Consider the following 18,441-nt stretch of genomic DNA (forward strand, 5'->3'; position numbering starts at 1 on the left):
CTAGATAGGACTCGTGCACATCTGGTTGGACCCCGACTGGAGGTGCAGGTCAGCGCAAGAGAGATAAATAAACTAAAAGGAGAAAAACCTTCAAAGGAAAGAAGGGACCGCACACTCCACAGGACTCGTTTTTGCTTATTTATTGTTTGCACAACGCGTTTCGCTGTCGCTTCACCTGAGGAAGCGACAGCGAAACGCGTTGTGCAAACAATAAATAAGCAAAAACGAGTCCTGTGGAGTGTGCGGTCCCTTCTTTCCTTTGAAGGTTTTTCTCCTTTTAGTTTATATATATATATATATATATATATGCCTGTACATACCTGCATATAATCCTTTTTACATCTGTATCTATACATATCCCTTACCTACTCTTACTAGTTACACTGCTGGCCAGTATGACTTACTACCATAGTGTCTTTACACCTGTATCACTGCAGCGCTGTACGTTAACTTTATTTGCACATAGCACTGGTGCTACAGAGGTTGATAGTTTTGTAGCACAGGCCAAAATCTTGTAGCACAAGTATAAAACGTGTTATATTTGTAACAGTGACAAATGTGCCTATTGTATTTGTGTTATTTAGTTGCAGTGCCATGTTTGGCTGTCATTTTCATGCTGACAAGTTGACGTCACACAGCCAGACACGTTACGTGTAAGGTATTATGGGATTTGGTGTTGGATGTATGGACTCTACTAGGGGTGGGAATCACCAGTTTCATTACGATACGATATAGATTCTTTGGACAACGATACGATATTTGCCGATATCTGCCACGATACGATGCAGGTGCCTGCAATCGATATGAGACGATATCATAAGCCCATTTAACACAATCAGTAACATTTAGATCAACTCAAAAAAGGTAATGAAAATATAATTAGAATATTTTTTTTACCAAAAAGGTAATGAAAATATAATTAGAATATTTTTTTTACCTCTTCCAGACTTTTAAAGTCTGGCTGTGGAGCCGAGCGGATACGACTCCACGGGATTTTCAAAATAAGAGTATCGATATGAACCGAACGTTGCTAGCTGCCGGAGCTATATATTATGGCTGGAGCTGCGCTTGGGCGGAAATGAGACCTGCCACAGGATTTTCAAAAAGTATCGATATGAACCGAATGCCTATCGCACCAGTGCTACTGAAGTAAATCCATTCATCGCACAGACCGATGTTGCTGTAGCACGTGCAACATATATCTCGCACTGTTCAGCCCTGCTCTGTACATATTAATAGTACAACTGTACATACATCTGATTAACACTATTACTAATTTATATATTCTATACACAATTTAATCACCTGTACATTGTATATTACTGTTGCACTTTACTGTTACATTTGCACTCTGGTTGGAGGCCAAAGCTCTTTTCGTTGTACTGTACTTGTGCCGCATGATGACAATACATTTGAATCTACTCTAATCTTCACTTTAGACACTACACCATATTTGATCTATTACTAAAGGATTTGCACTACATCTATTTTTTTTTTATGTACATGTAAAACAAAACTTGAACTTGATCTAATCTAATAATAATACAGTACTGTGTGCCGCTACCTGTGACCGGGCCTTTGGTAGGTGTGGAGAAGGCGTCGTGCACCTGGGTGAGGTAGAGCACCATGGACAGCTTGTCAATCTGACGGCGGCTCACCATGTCACTGGCGGACATGACGGGCGAGATACCCAGCTCTCTCTCCAGGACACCGAAGGCCAGCTGGTTGTTGTGGACGGCGTTGGATTCGTCCAGCGAGGACATGTCTCTACGGCGACACAGGAAGGGGGGGGGGGGGGGAAGAGTCCCGGGGTGAATACAGACGACGGTTTCAGCTCCACAACGTAAACATTCTGAAATTAATGGACCCGCCAGTCTACTTCCTGTCGCGATGTTTGCTCGTGCAATTTAGCCCGGCAGGAAATTACACTGGGGTTCCAAACGGTTCCCCTAGCAACGGAATTCCAGCAACACCATCTATATAGAGTTGAACTGAAGGTAGGAGACGTATGTACTGTATAATATGGGCTAGGGCTGGAGCGGCATGACCTAGTATATAATCACATTTACCTCAGTAAGGCTAGTATATAATCACATTTACCTCGGTAAGGCTAGTATATAATCACATTTACCTCGGTAAGGCTAGTATATAATCACATTTACCTGGGTAAGGCTAGTATATCATCACATTTACCTGGGTAACAATGTTTGTCTGTCAACATGTGTGTACCGTTTGTCTGATTGGTTGCTGTACATTCAGTTGAATTAAAAAGGGGCAGGAAATTAAAAACAGCCTATGTGCACTGAAGGAATACGTTCACCTAATATACCGATACATCAGAATTAAGTCAGTAAAATATTCACAATGTCTGCATCTCTGTACATACATCTGTCCAGCTATTTAACTATTTGTATTTTGCCATTTCGGTCCGTTTCACGATCCATAGCCAAGCCCCATAAAATGTAAACATCTTATGTAAAGATATTTATGTTCAGATGGTTCAATGTAAACATCTCAACAGTTAAGTAATTGCCTCCATAAACTGGGTCAAAACAACAGTATTATCTCCTCATCAAGCAGTACAGTACAGTACAGTACAGTAGCACGAGGCCTCATTAGGAACTTATTTACACTGGATGAAAGTCTACTGGCGAAAACCACAACCAGCACCATCCAGCTGGAAGTGCGTCTTCTGAACTCTCAGACGGGCTCATACCAGAACCTAGCCTTAACTAGAGGAGGCTCAGACCAGAACCTAGCCTTAACTAGAGGAGGCTCAGACCAGAACCTAGCCTTAACTAGAGGAGGCTCAGACCAGAACCTAGCCTTAACTAGAGGAGGCTCAGACCAGAACCTAGCCTTAACTAGAGGAGGCTCAGACCAGAACCTAGCCTTAACTAGAGGAGGCTCAGACCAGAACCTAGCCTTAACTAGAGGAGGCTCAGACCAGAACCTAGCCTTAACTAGAGGAGGCTCAGACCAGAACCTAGCCTTAACTAGAGGAGGCTCAGACCAGAACCTAGCCTTAACTAGAGGAGGCTCAGACCAGAACCTAGCCTTAACTAGAGGAGGCTCAGACCAGAACCTAGCCTTAACTAGAGGAGGCTCAGACCAGAACCTAGCCTTAACTAGAGGAGGCTCAGACCAGAACCTAGCCTTAACTAGAGGAGGCTCAGACCAGAACCTAGCCTTAACTAGAGGAAGCTCAGACCAGAACCTAGCCTTAACTAGAGGAGGCTCAGACCAGAACCTAGCCTTAACTAGAGGAGGCTCAGACCAGAACCTAGCCTTAACTAGAGGAGGCTCAGACCAGAACCTAGCCTTAACTAGAGGAGGCTCAGACCAGAACCTAGCCTTAACTAGAGGAGGCTCAGACCAGAACCTAGCCTTAACTAGAGGAGGCTCAGACCAGAACCTAGCCTTAACTAGAGGAGGCTCAGACCAGAACCTAGCCTTAACTACTAGAGGAGGCTCAGACCAGAACCTAGCCTTAACTAGAGGAGGCTCAGACCAGAACCTAGCCTTAACTAGAGGAGGCTCATACTTCGCCTCAAACTTAGGACTTAGCCACTAGAGAACTGGCATGCACCACTGTGGTGGCCCTGAGCAAGGCACTTAACCATTTAAGCTCCAGCAGTAGCTGCCCTGTCACTTTCACCAACCTGTATTGTGTATGTGTGTGTGTGCACGTGTGTGTGTGTGTGTGCGTGTGCGTGTGCGTGTGTGTGCGTGCGTGTGTGTGTGTGCGCAAGTCAAGTTCCATGGCAATAAAGACCTGTCTATCTACATCTCCATCTATCCGCCTCCACCGTGGTTAAGCTGGGAGCAGGCCAGTGACGGACTCACATGAGCTGGGGTCTGAAGTGGTGGATGAGGGCACACAGAGCCAGACCGGACCTCCAGGACTGGGTCAGATCCTTCACCTTCACCCGGTCGTACCCAGCTGTGTGCTTCTGGCACCAGCGCAGCAGCTCCTCGAAGCCCACAGAACCTACCAGGGCAGAGCAGGGAGACGTTCTTCAGTGGTTTTAGTCGACGCATCATTTTCATTTGCACTACATCGCTAGCTCATTTTTGCATTTTGTACTGTATTTTGTATAGTGTTTGGTCTTTATTCTTTAAACCTTTTTTCTACTGTATGAAGCACAATCTCAGGAGGCTCATACAGAACCAAGCATGTCACTGTAATGTACCTTACTGTATATGTGACAAATAAAAACAAACTTGAAACTTCATTCGAGTGTGAATTGTGTGTGTTTAGGTATATGCAGGTTTCAACAAGTTACATTTAAGACTTTTTAAGACCACTTTAAGACTTAGAGCAAAATTTAATACCAATTTCACGATTATACTAGCAAAAATAAATAAACACACATGGCAACACTGAACTGGCGGCTGTAGTGAGCCAATTTAAATTCCAGCGCGTTCCATACAAGCTCTCGCCAGACGCACCAAGCTCCCGGTAGCCCCGCAAAAAACAACCACTTGAATACAGAAACATTTCATATATTTAATATTATTTCATCTCCCGACAGTTATTTTATAATAACAGGGGCAACAGTGGCTCGGGAGGTAGAGCAGTCGTCGATGAGCAGGTTGGTACCTCCGCCATTGGTGTGTGGATGTGCGAGTGAATGGTTCAAATGTGAGGAAAGAATTGTAAAGCGCTTTGGATAAAAACACTATATTTGAGAAGCCGTGGGATGTCATGAATATTGCCACGGCTGTGATGCGCCCGCAGGGCACGAGAGCGAAGCTCGAGTCACGTCACAGCCGTGGCAATATTCATGACATCCCACGGCTTCTCATGTATTAAGTTTCAAGTTTGTTTATTATTCGTCATAATAAAATACAGAATACTTTATGATGAAATGCTTGTTTCTGTATGAGCCCCCGAGTGTGTGCTTCATACAGTAAAAAAAAAGTAAGTAAAGTATTATTGCTTTTATACAACAGATTGCACAGTCGGGAAAAATATAGGATGAATACAGACAATTCTAGGGTCTTTTATATCGATTTCAGTGAACTTGGCGTCGAAAAATAGTTCCTAAAGATGTCACGTTGCTATGGAATTTCAAATGGAGCAGGCTATCAGCAGGCTTGGCAACGCAAACTAATTAAGTGAAAGTCAGAGAAAGTCATCAGCACCTTGGGGGATCAGCACGTTGGACAGTTCTGGGAGTTGGGCCGTCCTCTTTATCTATCCACTTGTTTATGGTTAACGGGTACGTTAAATCAAACGCAACGTTGTCCGCGGAGTAGGTCATGTTGACACAGTTTCCGTTTGATGAATGGCAGTTGAAACTAAAGGCAGCGCAGTGGTATATTCATGGTGATTTAACCCTGAGCATATCATGAATATACTCACCGTTTAGAACGCTCTCGACCAATCACAATGTGTGGTCGGAACTCCCTGTTGTATAAAAATGCCCCATTTACCATTTAATACCTGTGCAAATTTTATTTAAGACTTTTTAATACCTTTTAAGGCCTTAAATTGAGAATTATGAATCCAATACTTTAAGACTTTTTAATAATAATGGATTGGATTTATATAGCGCTCTTCATGACACCCCAGAGACTCCAGAGCGCTTCACAGTCCATTATTCGTTCATACACAGTCATCCCGGTGGTGGTAAGCTACAATTGCAGCCAGCGCTGCCCTGAGGCAGACTCACGGAAGCGAGGAGAATAATCATCGCCTACAGCCCCTCCGACCACCACCAACATTCATTCACATGCATACACACTCATACGAGGCAAGTAGGTTAAGTGTCTTGCCCAAGGACACAACGGCAGTGGGATGGACATGGGCTTGAGCGGGATTCGAACCACCAACCCTTCGATCATTGGACAACCCGCTCTACCCCTGAGCCACGCCGCCCCACAATAACCCGCAGATACCCTGGTAGAGTGTTGTATTATACCGATAACATACAGTACTGTTTACAGTATTGCTCCTTCCGAGTACCTTACAATAATACATGCAAAGTCCGTGCCCATATAAGGATGACTTAACTACTGACCTTGGCGCAGGTAAGACGACCTGATCTTCTGTTTCTTGCTTGGTTGACCGGAGTGATTGTGATCTGTGACGTCATACAAGTGTTGTACCTGCCGGGACCAGAACACAATCCAGTTCAGAAACCATGAACTGGGGACGCACCGATACAGACACTGGTATCACATATCCGTCTGACTTCAGGTAAAAACAGGGTACTGGTATCGGGTCATTTAGTAGGAGGAAATACAATTTTAAACATCAGTTTGCACGTACCTACACTTAAACAGATGTGTCCTTCAGTTATTGGTGTAAAGATGTGGAATTCTCTCCATAGCGAGCTTAAGGGATGTAATAGTGTTTATCAATAAAAAAAGGTTTAAAAAATTTAGTCAGTATGAAAATCAAATGTGATCTGAATAGTGAGATATTTTCTTTCTTTTATTCTTTATTATTATTATTAAATTTTTTTCTTGTTTAACTGTGGATTGTGTGTTTAGTTTAGGAATAAGGGGCAGGTAACTATAAGATGTATTCTTCTTCCTGCTCCTTTTGTCCATGGAATGATATTTATGATTGTGTAATGAAGAAACTATGACTGTATTGATTCCATGTGGCAAATAAAAACTCTGAACTGAAAAATTTCCAAAATATTATTATTATTATTATTATTATTATTATTATTATTCTTTTTTTTTTAACCATTATTTAACCAGAGTGGGTTCTCTGAGCACAGACGCTCTTTTTCAGCAACACCCTGCTTCACTGTTGCATACATTCACATCTGGGAGCTAGTAGTATACAAATGTACAGGTGATTAAACAATAATATATATAAATGAGCACTACCGAGTAATGGTACTAATCAGATGTATGTACAGAGTAGTATTAATATGTACAGTGACAACAGGTTTAAAGACACTATGGTAGTGAGTCATACTGGCCAGCAGAGTAACTACCGTAAGAGTAGGTAAGAGATATGTACAGATATTAGGGGTGTAACGGTACGCGGATACGTACTGTACCGCCTCAATGTGGTCCTCCGGTACAGTACGCGCTGTGCACCGAATCTTCAGATTTACTTAAGTGTTATTAGTAGGTTACAGCAGTAAGCATTAGTTTGCTCAGTCAATTATGGCCAATTCGTTTTATATTGTTTAATACAGTTAAATAAATAGATAAATGAAAAGCGATTTTTTTTGTATCTCCTCCCCCCCCACCCCCCACTGTACCGAAAATAATACCGAACCGTGACTTCAAAACCGAGGTACGTACCGAACCGTGGATTTTGTGTACCGTTACACCCCTAACAGATATAAATATAGTATCTACAGATATGTAAAAAGGATTATTATATGCAGGTATGTACAGACAAGTGTGGATATATATATATATACCATATACAGCATTATTGTACATGCTATCATACAGGGTTATATGCAGGTGTATAAGTAGGTATATAGAAGGATTACATGCAGGTATATTCAGACAGATTAGTGCAGCTAATCTCTAGTAGAGTAAATAAAGGATGCAGACTGACCTGGGTGGTCTTTATGGATGAGAAGTTGATGTGCTGGTAGCGTGTGGCCGGGTCGATGCTGTAGCCCGTGTAGTTCTTACTGGTGTTCTCCGGGGTGGTCTGGGACAGCAGCTGGTAGGTGCTCTCCCTGTAGATCACGAGGAGAAAGAGAGAGTGTTATAAAAACAGACAGATCTGGGAGCAAACAAAACTAGATATTGTTACGACTTCTTGTAAACTTGTATGTTTGTATTGCAAGCCAGTCTGTGCGAGTCAGTGATAATTTACATTTACATTTACATTTAGTCATTTAGCTGACGCTTTTATCCAAAGCGACTTACAAGTTCTGTACGACAAGCCATCAGGAAGGGCACAACTCTATCAGCTGAGTAACAATGTTCATCAAAGTGTTGCGTGTTACAGTGTAGGTTAGGTGTAGGCAAGACCAGCCGCATTTCATTGTATACCTGTATGCCGTGACAATTAAAACTCTTGACTTGACTTGACTTGACTTTATTAGGACAAGTGCATGACAGTATGGTTAGTTAGGGTTAGATTTTTTTTTTATTTTTTTTTCAGATAATGGTTGAAGAAGTGAGTCTTTAGTCGACGGCGAAAGATTGGACGGGATTCGGCTGTCCTAACTGGGGTGGGTAGTTCATTCCACCATTGTGGGGCAAGGACTGAGAATAGGCGACTTCTCTTTGATGACCCTCCCGGAGCTTGGATAGGAGTAGGTCTGAGGCGGCCAGAAGATGCAGAGCGTAGGGGTCTTGAGGGTGTGTAGTTAGAGACCATTGACCGGAGGTAGGCGGGAGCGGTTCCCTTTGCCGCACGGTATGCTAGGTCGAGGGCCTTGAAGCGGATTCGTGCAGCAATGGGGAGCCAGTGCAGTTCCCTAAGAAGTGGGGTGACATGGGCCGACTTCGGTAGGTTTGAGATCAGGCGGGCCGCTGCGTTCTGAATGAGTTGAAGAGGCTTAGTGGCAGTGGCCGGGAGGCCAGCGAGCAGTGCGTTGCAGTAGTCGAGGCGGGAGATGCCTGTTGATTGGACGAGGAGTTGGGTGGCTTCTTTTGTCAGGAAGGGGCGGATCCTTCTGACGTTGCTCAGGAGGAATCGGCAGGTTCTGGTTGTCGCTGCGATGTGAGCAGAGAAGTTCAACTGGTCGTCGAGGACAACACCAAGGTTCTTGGCGGTCGGGGACGCGGTCACAGCTGCATTCTCGACTGTGATGGAAAGGTCAGTCAGGGGGGAGGATTTGGCCGGCAGGTGGAGCAATTCTGTTTTGCTTAGGTTCAGTTTGAGGTGGTTGGTCGTCATCCAGGCGGAGATGTCGGACAGACAGGCCGAGATCCGCTCAGAGACGTGGATATCTGAGGGAGGGAAGGAGAGGAAGAGTTGAGTATCGTCGGCATAACAATGGTAGGAGAAGCCATGAGACGTGATAATGTTACCCAGTGATTTAGTGTAGAGGGAGAAGAGAAGGGGTCCTAAAACCGAGCCCTGGGGGACACCCGTCCGCAGGGGGCGGGTGGCCGACAGGGTCCCTCTCCATGACACTTGGTAGGAGCGGTCATTGAGGTATGATGACAGCCATGTCAGCGCAGAGCCAGCCACTCCCATTCCTGCGAGGGCCGCGAGGAGGATCTGGTGGTTGACTGTGTCGAAGGCTGCAGATAGATCTAGGAGAATCAGGACAGAGGAGAGGCCTTTCGCTTTTGCTAAGTGAAGTGCCTCTGTGACCGCAATGAGGGCTGTCTCTGTGGAGTGACCAGTCCTGAAGCCTGACTGATTAGGGTCTAGGACAGGGGTCGGCAACCCTAGGCACGCATGCCTGCTTAGGCACGCGGGACCATTTCCATAGGCACGCGGGGGGGGGGGGGCAGCATAAAAAAAAAAAAAAAATTATTATTATTATTATTATTATTATTATTTTTTTTTTTACTTCGCTTTGAAATATTATTGTGAAATGTTTTGCACTGTTGTCGCATATCTCTTGTTGAAATCCTCCCACAGGTTCTTTTTTGTAAGTCGACTGTTCTGCACACCCCTATATTATGACAGCAATCAGCTGTTCCCATGTGCTCCGCTGTAGCCGGCCTCCCGCCGGCCTCCCGCAGCAGTCGCGCCAGGTAACACACAGTGCTGAGGTTGCATTCTGTGCAGTGTCATGATCAACCCCCGCTAAGAAATCAAAGCAAATTCGCACATTCCAGCCCTCGTGGACAGACGATTACGGGTTTGTGGACCGTCAGAAGGACCGTGCTATGTGTTCTTTCTGTTTGGAAAATGTAGTTTGCCAAACATCATCTGTGAAACGCCATTTCGAGACTAAGCATAAAACAAGTTTCAAGGATCAGGCGGATAAGGCAGAATCCATTAAACGTGCCGTCGCCAGGTATGGGAAGCAAGCCAGCACCCTCAAAGTGTTCACGCGCGCTCAAAAACACGCAACTGAAGCAATTGCTATCGCATTGCTCATTGCATTGCAAAACGTGGAAAGCCATTCACGGATGGCGACGTATATAGGCTTTTATCTGTACCTCATATGTTTTGTTTGAAGGCTTGCCAAATAAAGAGACAATAAAAGCAAGGATAAAAGATATCCCCACCATGTCAACGGAACGTTGCAATGGCTTTGCTGACGGTCTTCGGGTCAACATACCTCTGTGAGCAGATCTTTTCGCACATGAAGTACGTGCTCAACCCCTCCCGGAGTCGATTGACAACCGACCACTCCGAAGCATGTGTCCAGCTTAAAGTGACTAATTACACCCCCCAAATAACCGGAGCTCAGCCAGGCAAAACACTGACGCGACAGGTAGGCTGCTGTTTATTTTCCTGTACATCGGTTTGCATGTTAACTTGAACTTGAACGTGCATATGCAGGGCTCTACGCATAATAGATCATACGCACAATCGCGCATATATTATTATTATTATTATTATTACGCGGCATGTGTATGTGTAGGGGAGCTGTCCACTGTGCATGTGGTGCTGAACCTCTCTCTCTCTCTCTCTCTCTCTCTCTCTCTCTCTCTCTCTCTCTCTCTCTCTCGTGGAGCACAGTGTGCTTTGCGTGTGCACTGTGTGTGCCATCATGTTAACGTTAGCCTCAGTTAAACTTAAACCTTGCGACGCCTCGTTAGATGAAGCTGTGTTCTGAGGTGTTCTGAGCTTCTGAGCTGTGTCATGTGACAATAGTACACATATTTAATTGAAACCCTTTATTTGTTTATTATTTCAATTTAGCTGGAAATACATTGCTACATCATTCAGTAACATTTGCAGAGCCTTATAACAAAAACATTATTACGGTCACCATTGTGACCAGTGCTTAATCAACACATTTTATTATTTATTTTTCTATTATTTCATTGAACATGTTAAAAGCCATTTTTCTTACTCAAAATGTGAGTATTACCAAGTCAACTTGTGTTCTTAAAACAATGACAATAAACATAGTTTTATTAGGTTGAAATAATGTGGTTGTGTACTTATTTTTCTGTTAACTTATTATGGATTGAAAACTGAGCACAGTAACTGAACTCAATATTTTTAAGTTTGGGTAACTTATTATTATTTATTTTTGTACAGTTCTCCATTAGGCCTGTAGGTGGAGCTATGGTGTGTGCTGTGTCCAAAAATTAATGGGCAAATGTGAGTGAAATGGTCGCACTGTATGCAGCTGTTTGTCTGCATTGCACCCCCCCCCCCCTCCCCAACTCAGATTTAGGGTTGATACAACCATCATAATAATATTGTTAATAATAACAATAACAATAATGATGTAATAATGTAAGAATTATCATTAAAAAGACCTGATTATGAGAGAAAAAAAAATACGATGCATGGAATATTGTTGAGGCACACTAGTTACAACTATATTTCAAATAGGCACTCCATGTCAAAAAGGTTGCTGACCCCTGGTCTAGGAGGTCATTCTGTAAGAGATAAGCAGTAAGTTGGTTGGATACAGCACGTTCAAGTGTTTTAGAAAGGAAGGAGAGAAGAGAGACAGGACGATAGTTGCCTATGACGGTAGGGTTTAGGGATGTTTTTTTTATGAGGGGCGTGACTCTGGCTTGTTTTAGGGAGGTGGGGACCACCCCCGAGTTGAGTGAGGAGTTGATGGTTGCAGTTAGGAATGGGAGGATGTCTGGTGCTATGGTCTGGAGGAGTGGGGAGGGTAGCCGGTCCAGCTGGCATGTAGTCGGACGGTTCGACGTTACCAGTGTCAGGGTCTCGGCTTCTGTAAATAAAGGATGGTTATTATAATATACGTAGATAAGATAAGAGAATATAAGATAAGGGCTTCTCAGGAGGTAGAAATGTCGTAAAAAGGTTCCTGGTCCGATTCCGGCTCCTCCCCTCCAGGCAGCGTGTCGAGTCGACGTGTCCTTGAGCAAGACACTTAACCCCCTAATTGCTCCCGATGAGCAGGTCAGCACCTTGCGTCGCCACCTCCAATCGTGTGAGAATGTCTTCAGTGAACGGGTGAATGCGAGTGAATAAGTTGTAAAGCACTTTGGATAAGAGCCGTTATATAAATGCCGCCCAGTTAACAAATAAAGATGTCAACGTTATTTATCCCAGCCGTGGAAATTCTGTTGTCACCAGCCGATGCTCAATAATAACCGTGAGTGTGTGGATAGAGAGCACAAAGACTTATTTTTTTGGATGCCCCGTGGCGATGGCCAAGCTGATCCTCTCTACATCGCCGCCCCCCATACGTCAAATGGATCCGAACGGAATATATACTCATGTGAAAGCCGAATATGACTGATATTTTTAGCTCCAAGCCTTGACATTTTTAGCCTTAATCCTATTATCACACTAGCGCTCGTCTCCCTATGGTTTCTCTCTTGTTGTTGCTGTTCTTAGCTCTATTCTATTAAAATCTTTCAAAAATGTTCGTATGTACCGTACTTTTCGCACTATAAGCCGCACCTGACTATAAGCCGCAGCAGCTAAATTGAATGATGTGTACATATATAAGCCGCACTGGACTATAAGCCGCAGGCGTTTTAATGTTTAATTACCATATGTAAGGGTTCGTGCACAGAGGGGATTGTCACAATACTGTCGGACAAATAACAAGAATTAACTCATTTACAAGTTGTATTAAGTTTAGCAAATAAGGGAACAGATAAATAACATTTCAATGCAGTAAAAAAAGCAATATTTTCGGGTTTGGTCCACATATAAGCCGCACCGTTATATAAGCCGCAGGGTCGAAAAATGGGGGAAAAAGCCGCGGCTTATAGTCCGAAAAGTACGGGTACCCCAGTTTGCTATTGCATGTACACATATTTGTGTTTTATTACATGTATATGTTCATACATACCAACTATTTCGCCTGTTTTATTCTCCACCCACCGATCATCCATAGCAACACTACCATCATCGACATCCACGAAGGGGGATGCCCCCTTGACCGGCCCTTCTAAGGTTTCTCTCCTCCACTCCGCCTGTGGTGCTTTTTTCCTATTGCTAGGTTTTTAGTGAGTTTTTCCTTACCTTCACTGGGGTATGTCTGAGAGTGTTGTTTTGGATTTCATGATGGGTATTTTGTTCTTGATTTATTGTGATGTTTCTTCTTGACTTGTTTAAAGAAGACTTTTTCAGCCCATGGGGACATTAACCTGTGATTGCGGGCTTTACAAATAAATTAGATTTGATTTGATTTGGATTCAAACCTAGAGTCTCTACCGAGCCGCAACAAAACACAACGACTTCTATGATGCTAGTTCACCTCTCTGCCAGGATCTTGAGGTGTGGGAGCCCCAGGCCCCAGCTCCTCACCATCCACGCCGTGTCGAAGGACGCCAGGAACCCTCGGGCGATGCCGGTTCCCAGGGGCCAGAAAGGCTGTAGAAACACAAATGTCAACAAGTTAAAAAAAAAAAACGAAAAAAACCTCAAGTGACAGATATTATGGTCCAACGTTTTGCATAGAGAATGGATACTGGTCTGAGAAGGACAATACTTTAAAAAGCACCCGAGGTGAAAAATACATCCACCCAACATTTATTTTTCCTCAAATCACACAAGAGCACACAGATAAACACAAACAATGTAAATGGTGCATTTATATAACAGCTTTTTTTTTTTTTTTTTATCAATTTTTTTTTATTATTATTTACATGAAAACAAGACAACACAATAACCACAATAACAATACACAGAACTTCACAGGGAAATAACAGAAACAATAATAATACAGAAATAACAAATTATAAAGACAAAAAAGAAAACAGAGTACAACCTTTTAAAATTAAAGGGGTACTATATAATAAATGGCCTTTCCCAGTATTCAGTTATATAGCAGCTTTTATCCAAAGTGCTTTACAATTTTGTTCCTCACATTCACCCGTTCACTCAACACGTTCACCCGCCGACGGCAGAGGCCACCGTGGAAGGTGCCGACCTGCTCACAAGGGAGCAGGACACTTCGACACGCTGCCAAGAGGAGCGGGAATCGAACCGGGAACCTTCCGATTACCAGACGACCGCTCTACCTCCCGAGCCACACAGGAGATACTAGGAGCACCAGGAACAGTTTATTTATGACTCGGATCTACCAACACAACGAGGGGCACGCAGCACTGAGGCGTGTTGAAAGGACCAGAGCCTCAGCCAACGCAGGACGCTTGGCCCCAGGAAACCGTTTATTGGAAGGTCGATACGTAAATGGTAAATGTTTTACAATTTGACCCGTTCACTCACACATTCACACACCGACGGCGGAGACGACCATGCAAGGTGCCGACCTGCTCATCGGGAGCAATTAGGGGTTAATAAGTGTCTTGCTCAAGGACACGTCGACACGCTGTCGAGCCACTGTCGCCCTAAATACGTCACGACTTAAAGGAACACGCCAACATTTTGGGGTAATTAGTTTACCGTCTTCTCCAGAGAGAGACAAGAAGATAGAGACCAGTTTCCTCTCTGTGTGCGTTCAGTAGAAAACTATCTGGCTGCACGTTAGCCTAGCTTAGCACAATGAATGGAAGCGGACATGGCCGGTTAGCCTAGGCATTGTCCAACTAACACCTCTCCTGAAGGCTAAACGGCCATGTCCGCTTCCATTCATTGTGCTAAGCTAGGCTAACGTGCAGCCAGATGGCTTTCTACTGAACGCACAGAGAGGAAACTGGTATCTATCCATCTCGTCTCTCTCTCTGGAGAAGACGGTAAGCTAATTACCCCAAAATGTTGGCGTGTTCCTTTAACCCTTTCACTGCCACACGACAGAAGGTTAGCCCTTTACTACTATCACACAACCGACGGCGATGCTCCATCATTAGCATCATTAGCGGAGCTAATGATGGAGCATCGCCGTCGGTTGTGTGATAGTAGTAAAGGGCTAACCTTCTGTATTGTCACAGTGAAAGGGTTAACCGGCTGTCGTGTGGCAGTGAAAGGGTTAACAACCGAATAGAGCCGCTGGTCGCAGCCGGAAAACAAAAAATTTAAAATGGTTACCTCCACCAAGCAGTCCCCCACCAGGCCCATCAGCAGCTTCTTGCCCCGCCTCTCCCTCACCAGCGAGGCGTTCTCGGCGCGGTGCATGCAGGTGAAGTCGAACATGGCCACGTCCGGCTGCCCCCGGGGGTTACGGCAGAACTCCAGGTCGGGCAGCATGCCGCCGGTGGAGAAGAGGGCGGCGGCGTGGGCGTAGCGGCGCAGGGCCTCCTCGTCCACGTTGTCCCGGGCCAGGAGCTGCTCTGCGTCGCTGCGGTCCTGCGGCGCGCGGGGCGGGAGGAGGAGGAAACGCCGTCACGTTTTATTCAGGAGATGTGTCCTTTAATACATTTAGTCATTTAGCTGAACGCTTTTATCCAAAGCGGCTTACAGGTTCTGTACGACGAGTCAGCAGGAAGGGTACAACTCTATCAGCTGAGCAACAATGTTCATCAAAGTGTTGAAAAAAATAAGGAAGTTCCAGGCACTCTTCATGTACTGTATATAAAAAAGCTTTAATAAATGGCTTAGTTCATTATAGAACCATTAAAAAACACCAACATGTTTTTCGGCCTCTCCATCGGCCTTCTTCAGGGCATACAAAGATGAACATTTGTATGCCCTGAAGAAGGCCGATAGAGAGGCCGAAACATGTTGGTGTTTTTTAATGGTTCTATAAATGAACTGAGCGATTTATTAAAGCTTTTTTATATACATGAAGAGTGCCTGGGACTTCCTTATTTTTTTCAACTGGCTCCCCTCATCCAAGAGCACCTTCAAAGAAACACTGGATTCACACCACAAAGACGCTGCGGCCCTCCTTCCTGTTCAAGTTCATCGAACGGTGTTGAAACTTGGGCGCTGCAGTGTTGAGTGCAGAGTAGTAGAGACTTGTTCGTATATTAGGAAGAGTCATGAATGAAGGCCCCCGAAAAAACCAGGTGTGAGAAACCAGGTCCCATCCCAGAGATGGGAATCACATCTGAATAATAATCAGGATAGCTGCAGGTTTAAATGTAAGACTTTTTAAAGATGTTTTTAATACCACTAAATAAGCTAAATCTACGTATTTCACGACCATACAACCTGCAGATACCCTGATAATAATAGATGAACAGCTTTGGTCAGATTCAGACGCCAGGACAGTACAGCTGCCATCAATGCCCGGTACAAACATTAGTACGGTTCATTATAATCTCCTCCATCAACTGTACCTCACCCCACAGAAAATCCATGAATCAAACTGTCAGAAATGTGCTTCATATGTGATATAGAGGCTCCTTCCTGCACTGAACCTGGCTTTGTACACGAGTGAGTCCCTTACGTTGGGACTTCTGTCTGAGACCAAGATCACAGGAGTTACCTTCCCCTTAGATCCTGAGCTTTGCTTGTTGAGGAACTTCACGAATGTCGGTAAATCTTTAACCCATTGTAGTGTGGTAGTGAAATGTTAACCCTTTGTAGTGTGGGAGTGAAAGCGTTAACCCTTTGTAGTGTGGCAGTGAAAGGGTTAACATTCTGTAGTGTAGTGGAAGGGTAGGCCTGCCGCGATAAGCAATAAATCGATTAATTGCCGCGATAATTAAAATGAATGCAATGATTTTGACGGGCGCGATTAATTGCTATTTGCGCGTTTGTTTTAATGAGGCGGAACCAGTGCCCCTTGTCAGTCACTCTCCGTGTGGGTTGGCCGCTGGCGTTACTACAGAGCACAGCACGGGAATGAATGAATGAATGAATGAAAACTTTATTTAACAGATTGCAGAATGGGTACAATACAGTACGGCTCAATACATACAATTGTTAAGGGGATGCAGACCTGAGAAAGACGTTTGTCTTGTTTCCATCAGGGTCCCCCATTTTCAATTCAGTAGCAATTCATATTGCTACTGCTCCGTGGGGCAGTAGCAACGCCACATATTTAGCTTACCTACATTTCTCAATAGTGTTGCTCCTTTTAACCAAGTAGCGTTATTTGTAGTGTAACGTTAGAATAACACAGAATAACGTTAATACAATTACATGCATCATTGTTTACAATGAACGGGTGGGGCTAGTCAAAGCACTGGAGACGGGGACAAGTTAAACATGAATTAATTTATTATAACGGGTCGTTTTCGAGTCGTGCTGCAGTGCCTACGCACCACAGCTATTCTATTATATACGGCTTTGACGCGTCCTCCTCATCGTTGATTGCCTGTAGTAGCTGCATCTAACGTTAGTAGCTAACGTTAAAACTAAAAAACACAACCAGACGAGACAAGTTGTCGGCTAGGATAATCGCAACAATACTTCCGGTCCGGTCGGTGGGCTTCAAAATAAAAGTCTTAAACCGGAAAAGACGGAGCGGTGGGCTTCAAAATAAAAGTTTTGGGAAATAAATTTCTCAATTTTTTTTTTTAACCGGTCGCAATAATATCGCTTATCGCGATATTTTCGGGGGCAATTAATCGCCCAGCAAAATTTGTTATCGTGGCAGGCCTATGGAAGGGTTAACCTTCTGTAGTGTGGTGATGAAAGGGTTAACCTTCTGTAATGTGGTGGTGAAAGGGTTAACCTTCTGTAGTGTGGTAGTGAAAGGGTTAACCTTCTGTAGTGTGGCGGCGAAAGGGTTAACCTTCTGTAGTGTGATAGTGAAAGGGTTAACCTTCTGTAGTGTGGTAGTGAAAGGGTTAACCTTCTGTAGTGTGGTAGTGGAAGGGTTAACCTTCTGTAGTGTGGTGATGAAAGGGTTAACCTTCTGTAATGTGATGGTGAAAGGGTTAACCTTCTGTAGTGTGGCGGCGAAAGGGTTAACCTTCTGTAATGTGGTGGTGAAAGGGTTAACCTTCTGTAGTGTGGTGGCGAAAGGGTTAACCTTCTGTAGTGTGGTAGTGAAAGGGTTAACCTTCTGTTGTGTGGTAGTGGAAGGGTTAACCTTCTGTAGTGTGGTAGTGAAAGGGTTAACCTTCTGTAGTGAGGTTAATCTTTAAGTAAATTCCAAATAGTAGTGTCTCACTCTATGCACTGACTTTTTGTCTTTTATTTTAGTTAAAAGAGGCGGTTTGTGTGTCATACATGACTGTTATAACTTTGAAAAATAAAAATAAAGTATCGTGTAAAAAATGTAAATGTCGTCAGATCACAGCGACATTAGGTCACCGGTATCCAACACCAGTGTTGGCGTCAGAGCATCGATAGTCTATTTTCTGCTCGGTAAGCTCCACAGGCGCAGAAGAGGAGACGGGTGATCGAGGGACCATTATTTACGACCCCGGATGATGTTACACGACGGACCGCGGTTCTGCAGACTGCGGTAATTGCAGACCTCTTCCTCTCCATCCCGTCTCGACTGTTTCTACTGTGCCGTCCGTCAGAGCTGCAGCTGGTAAGTGTCAGTAAAACACTATCCCATCCATTCTACATCCACGTGCACACACTCACCTTAACACATTAACTGCCACAGACTTTGATCA

At 44.2% G+C, this 18,441-nt stretch overlaps 1 protein-coding gene across 3 annotated transcripts in view; it reads right to left on the reverse strand.

The window, feature by feature from the left end:
• Positions 1–18,441, reverse strand: part of mical1 (microtubule associated monooxygenase, calponin and LIM domain containing 1) — a 135,160-nt gene that overhangs the window by 51,098 nt on the left and 65,621 nt on the right. For all 3 annotated transcript variants that reach the window (XM_084334061.1, XM_084334060.1, XM_084334059.1), the window contains exons 9-14: positions 15,008–15,265; positions 13,275–13,390; positions 7,541–7,667; positions 6,027–6,114; positions 3,847–3,991; positions 1,565–1,767 (exon numbers count right to left, since the gene is read on the reverse strand). In XM_084334061.1, coding sequence (XP_084190187.1) covers positions 1,565–1,767; positions 3,847–3,991; positions 6,027–6,114; positions 7,541–7,667; positions 13,275–13,390; positions 15,008–15,265 — 937 coding nt within the window. The remainder of the gene's footprint in view (positions 1–1,564; positions 1,768–3,846; positions 3,992–6,026; positions 6,115–7,540; positions 7,668–13,274; positions 13,391–15,007; positions 15,266–18,441) is intronic.

This window comes from Notolepis coatsorum (genome assembly GCF_963971535.1).
Source record: "Notolepis coatsorum genome assembly, chromosome: 17".
NCBI classification, from domain to species: domain Eukaryota; kingdom Metazoa; phylum Chordata; class Actinopteri; order Aulopiformes; family Paralepididae; genus Notolepis; species Notolepis coatsorum.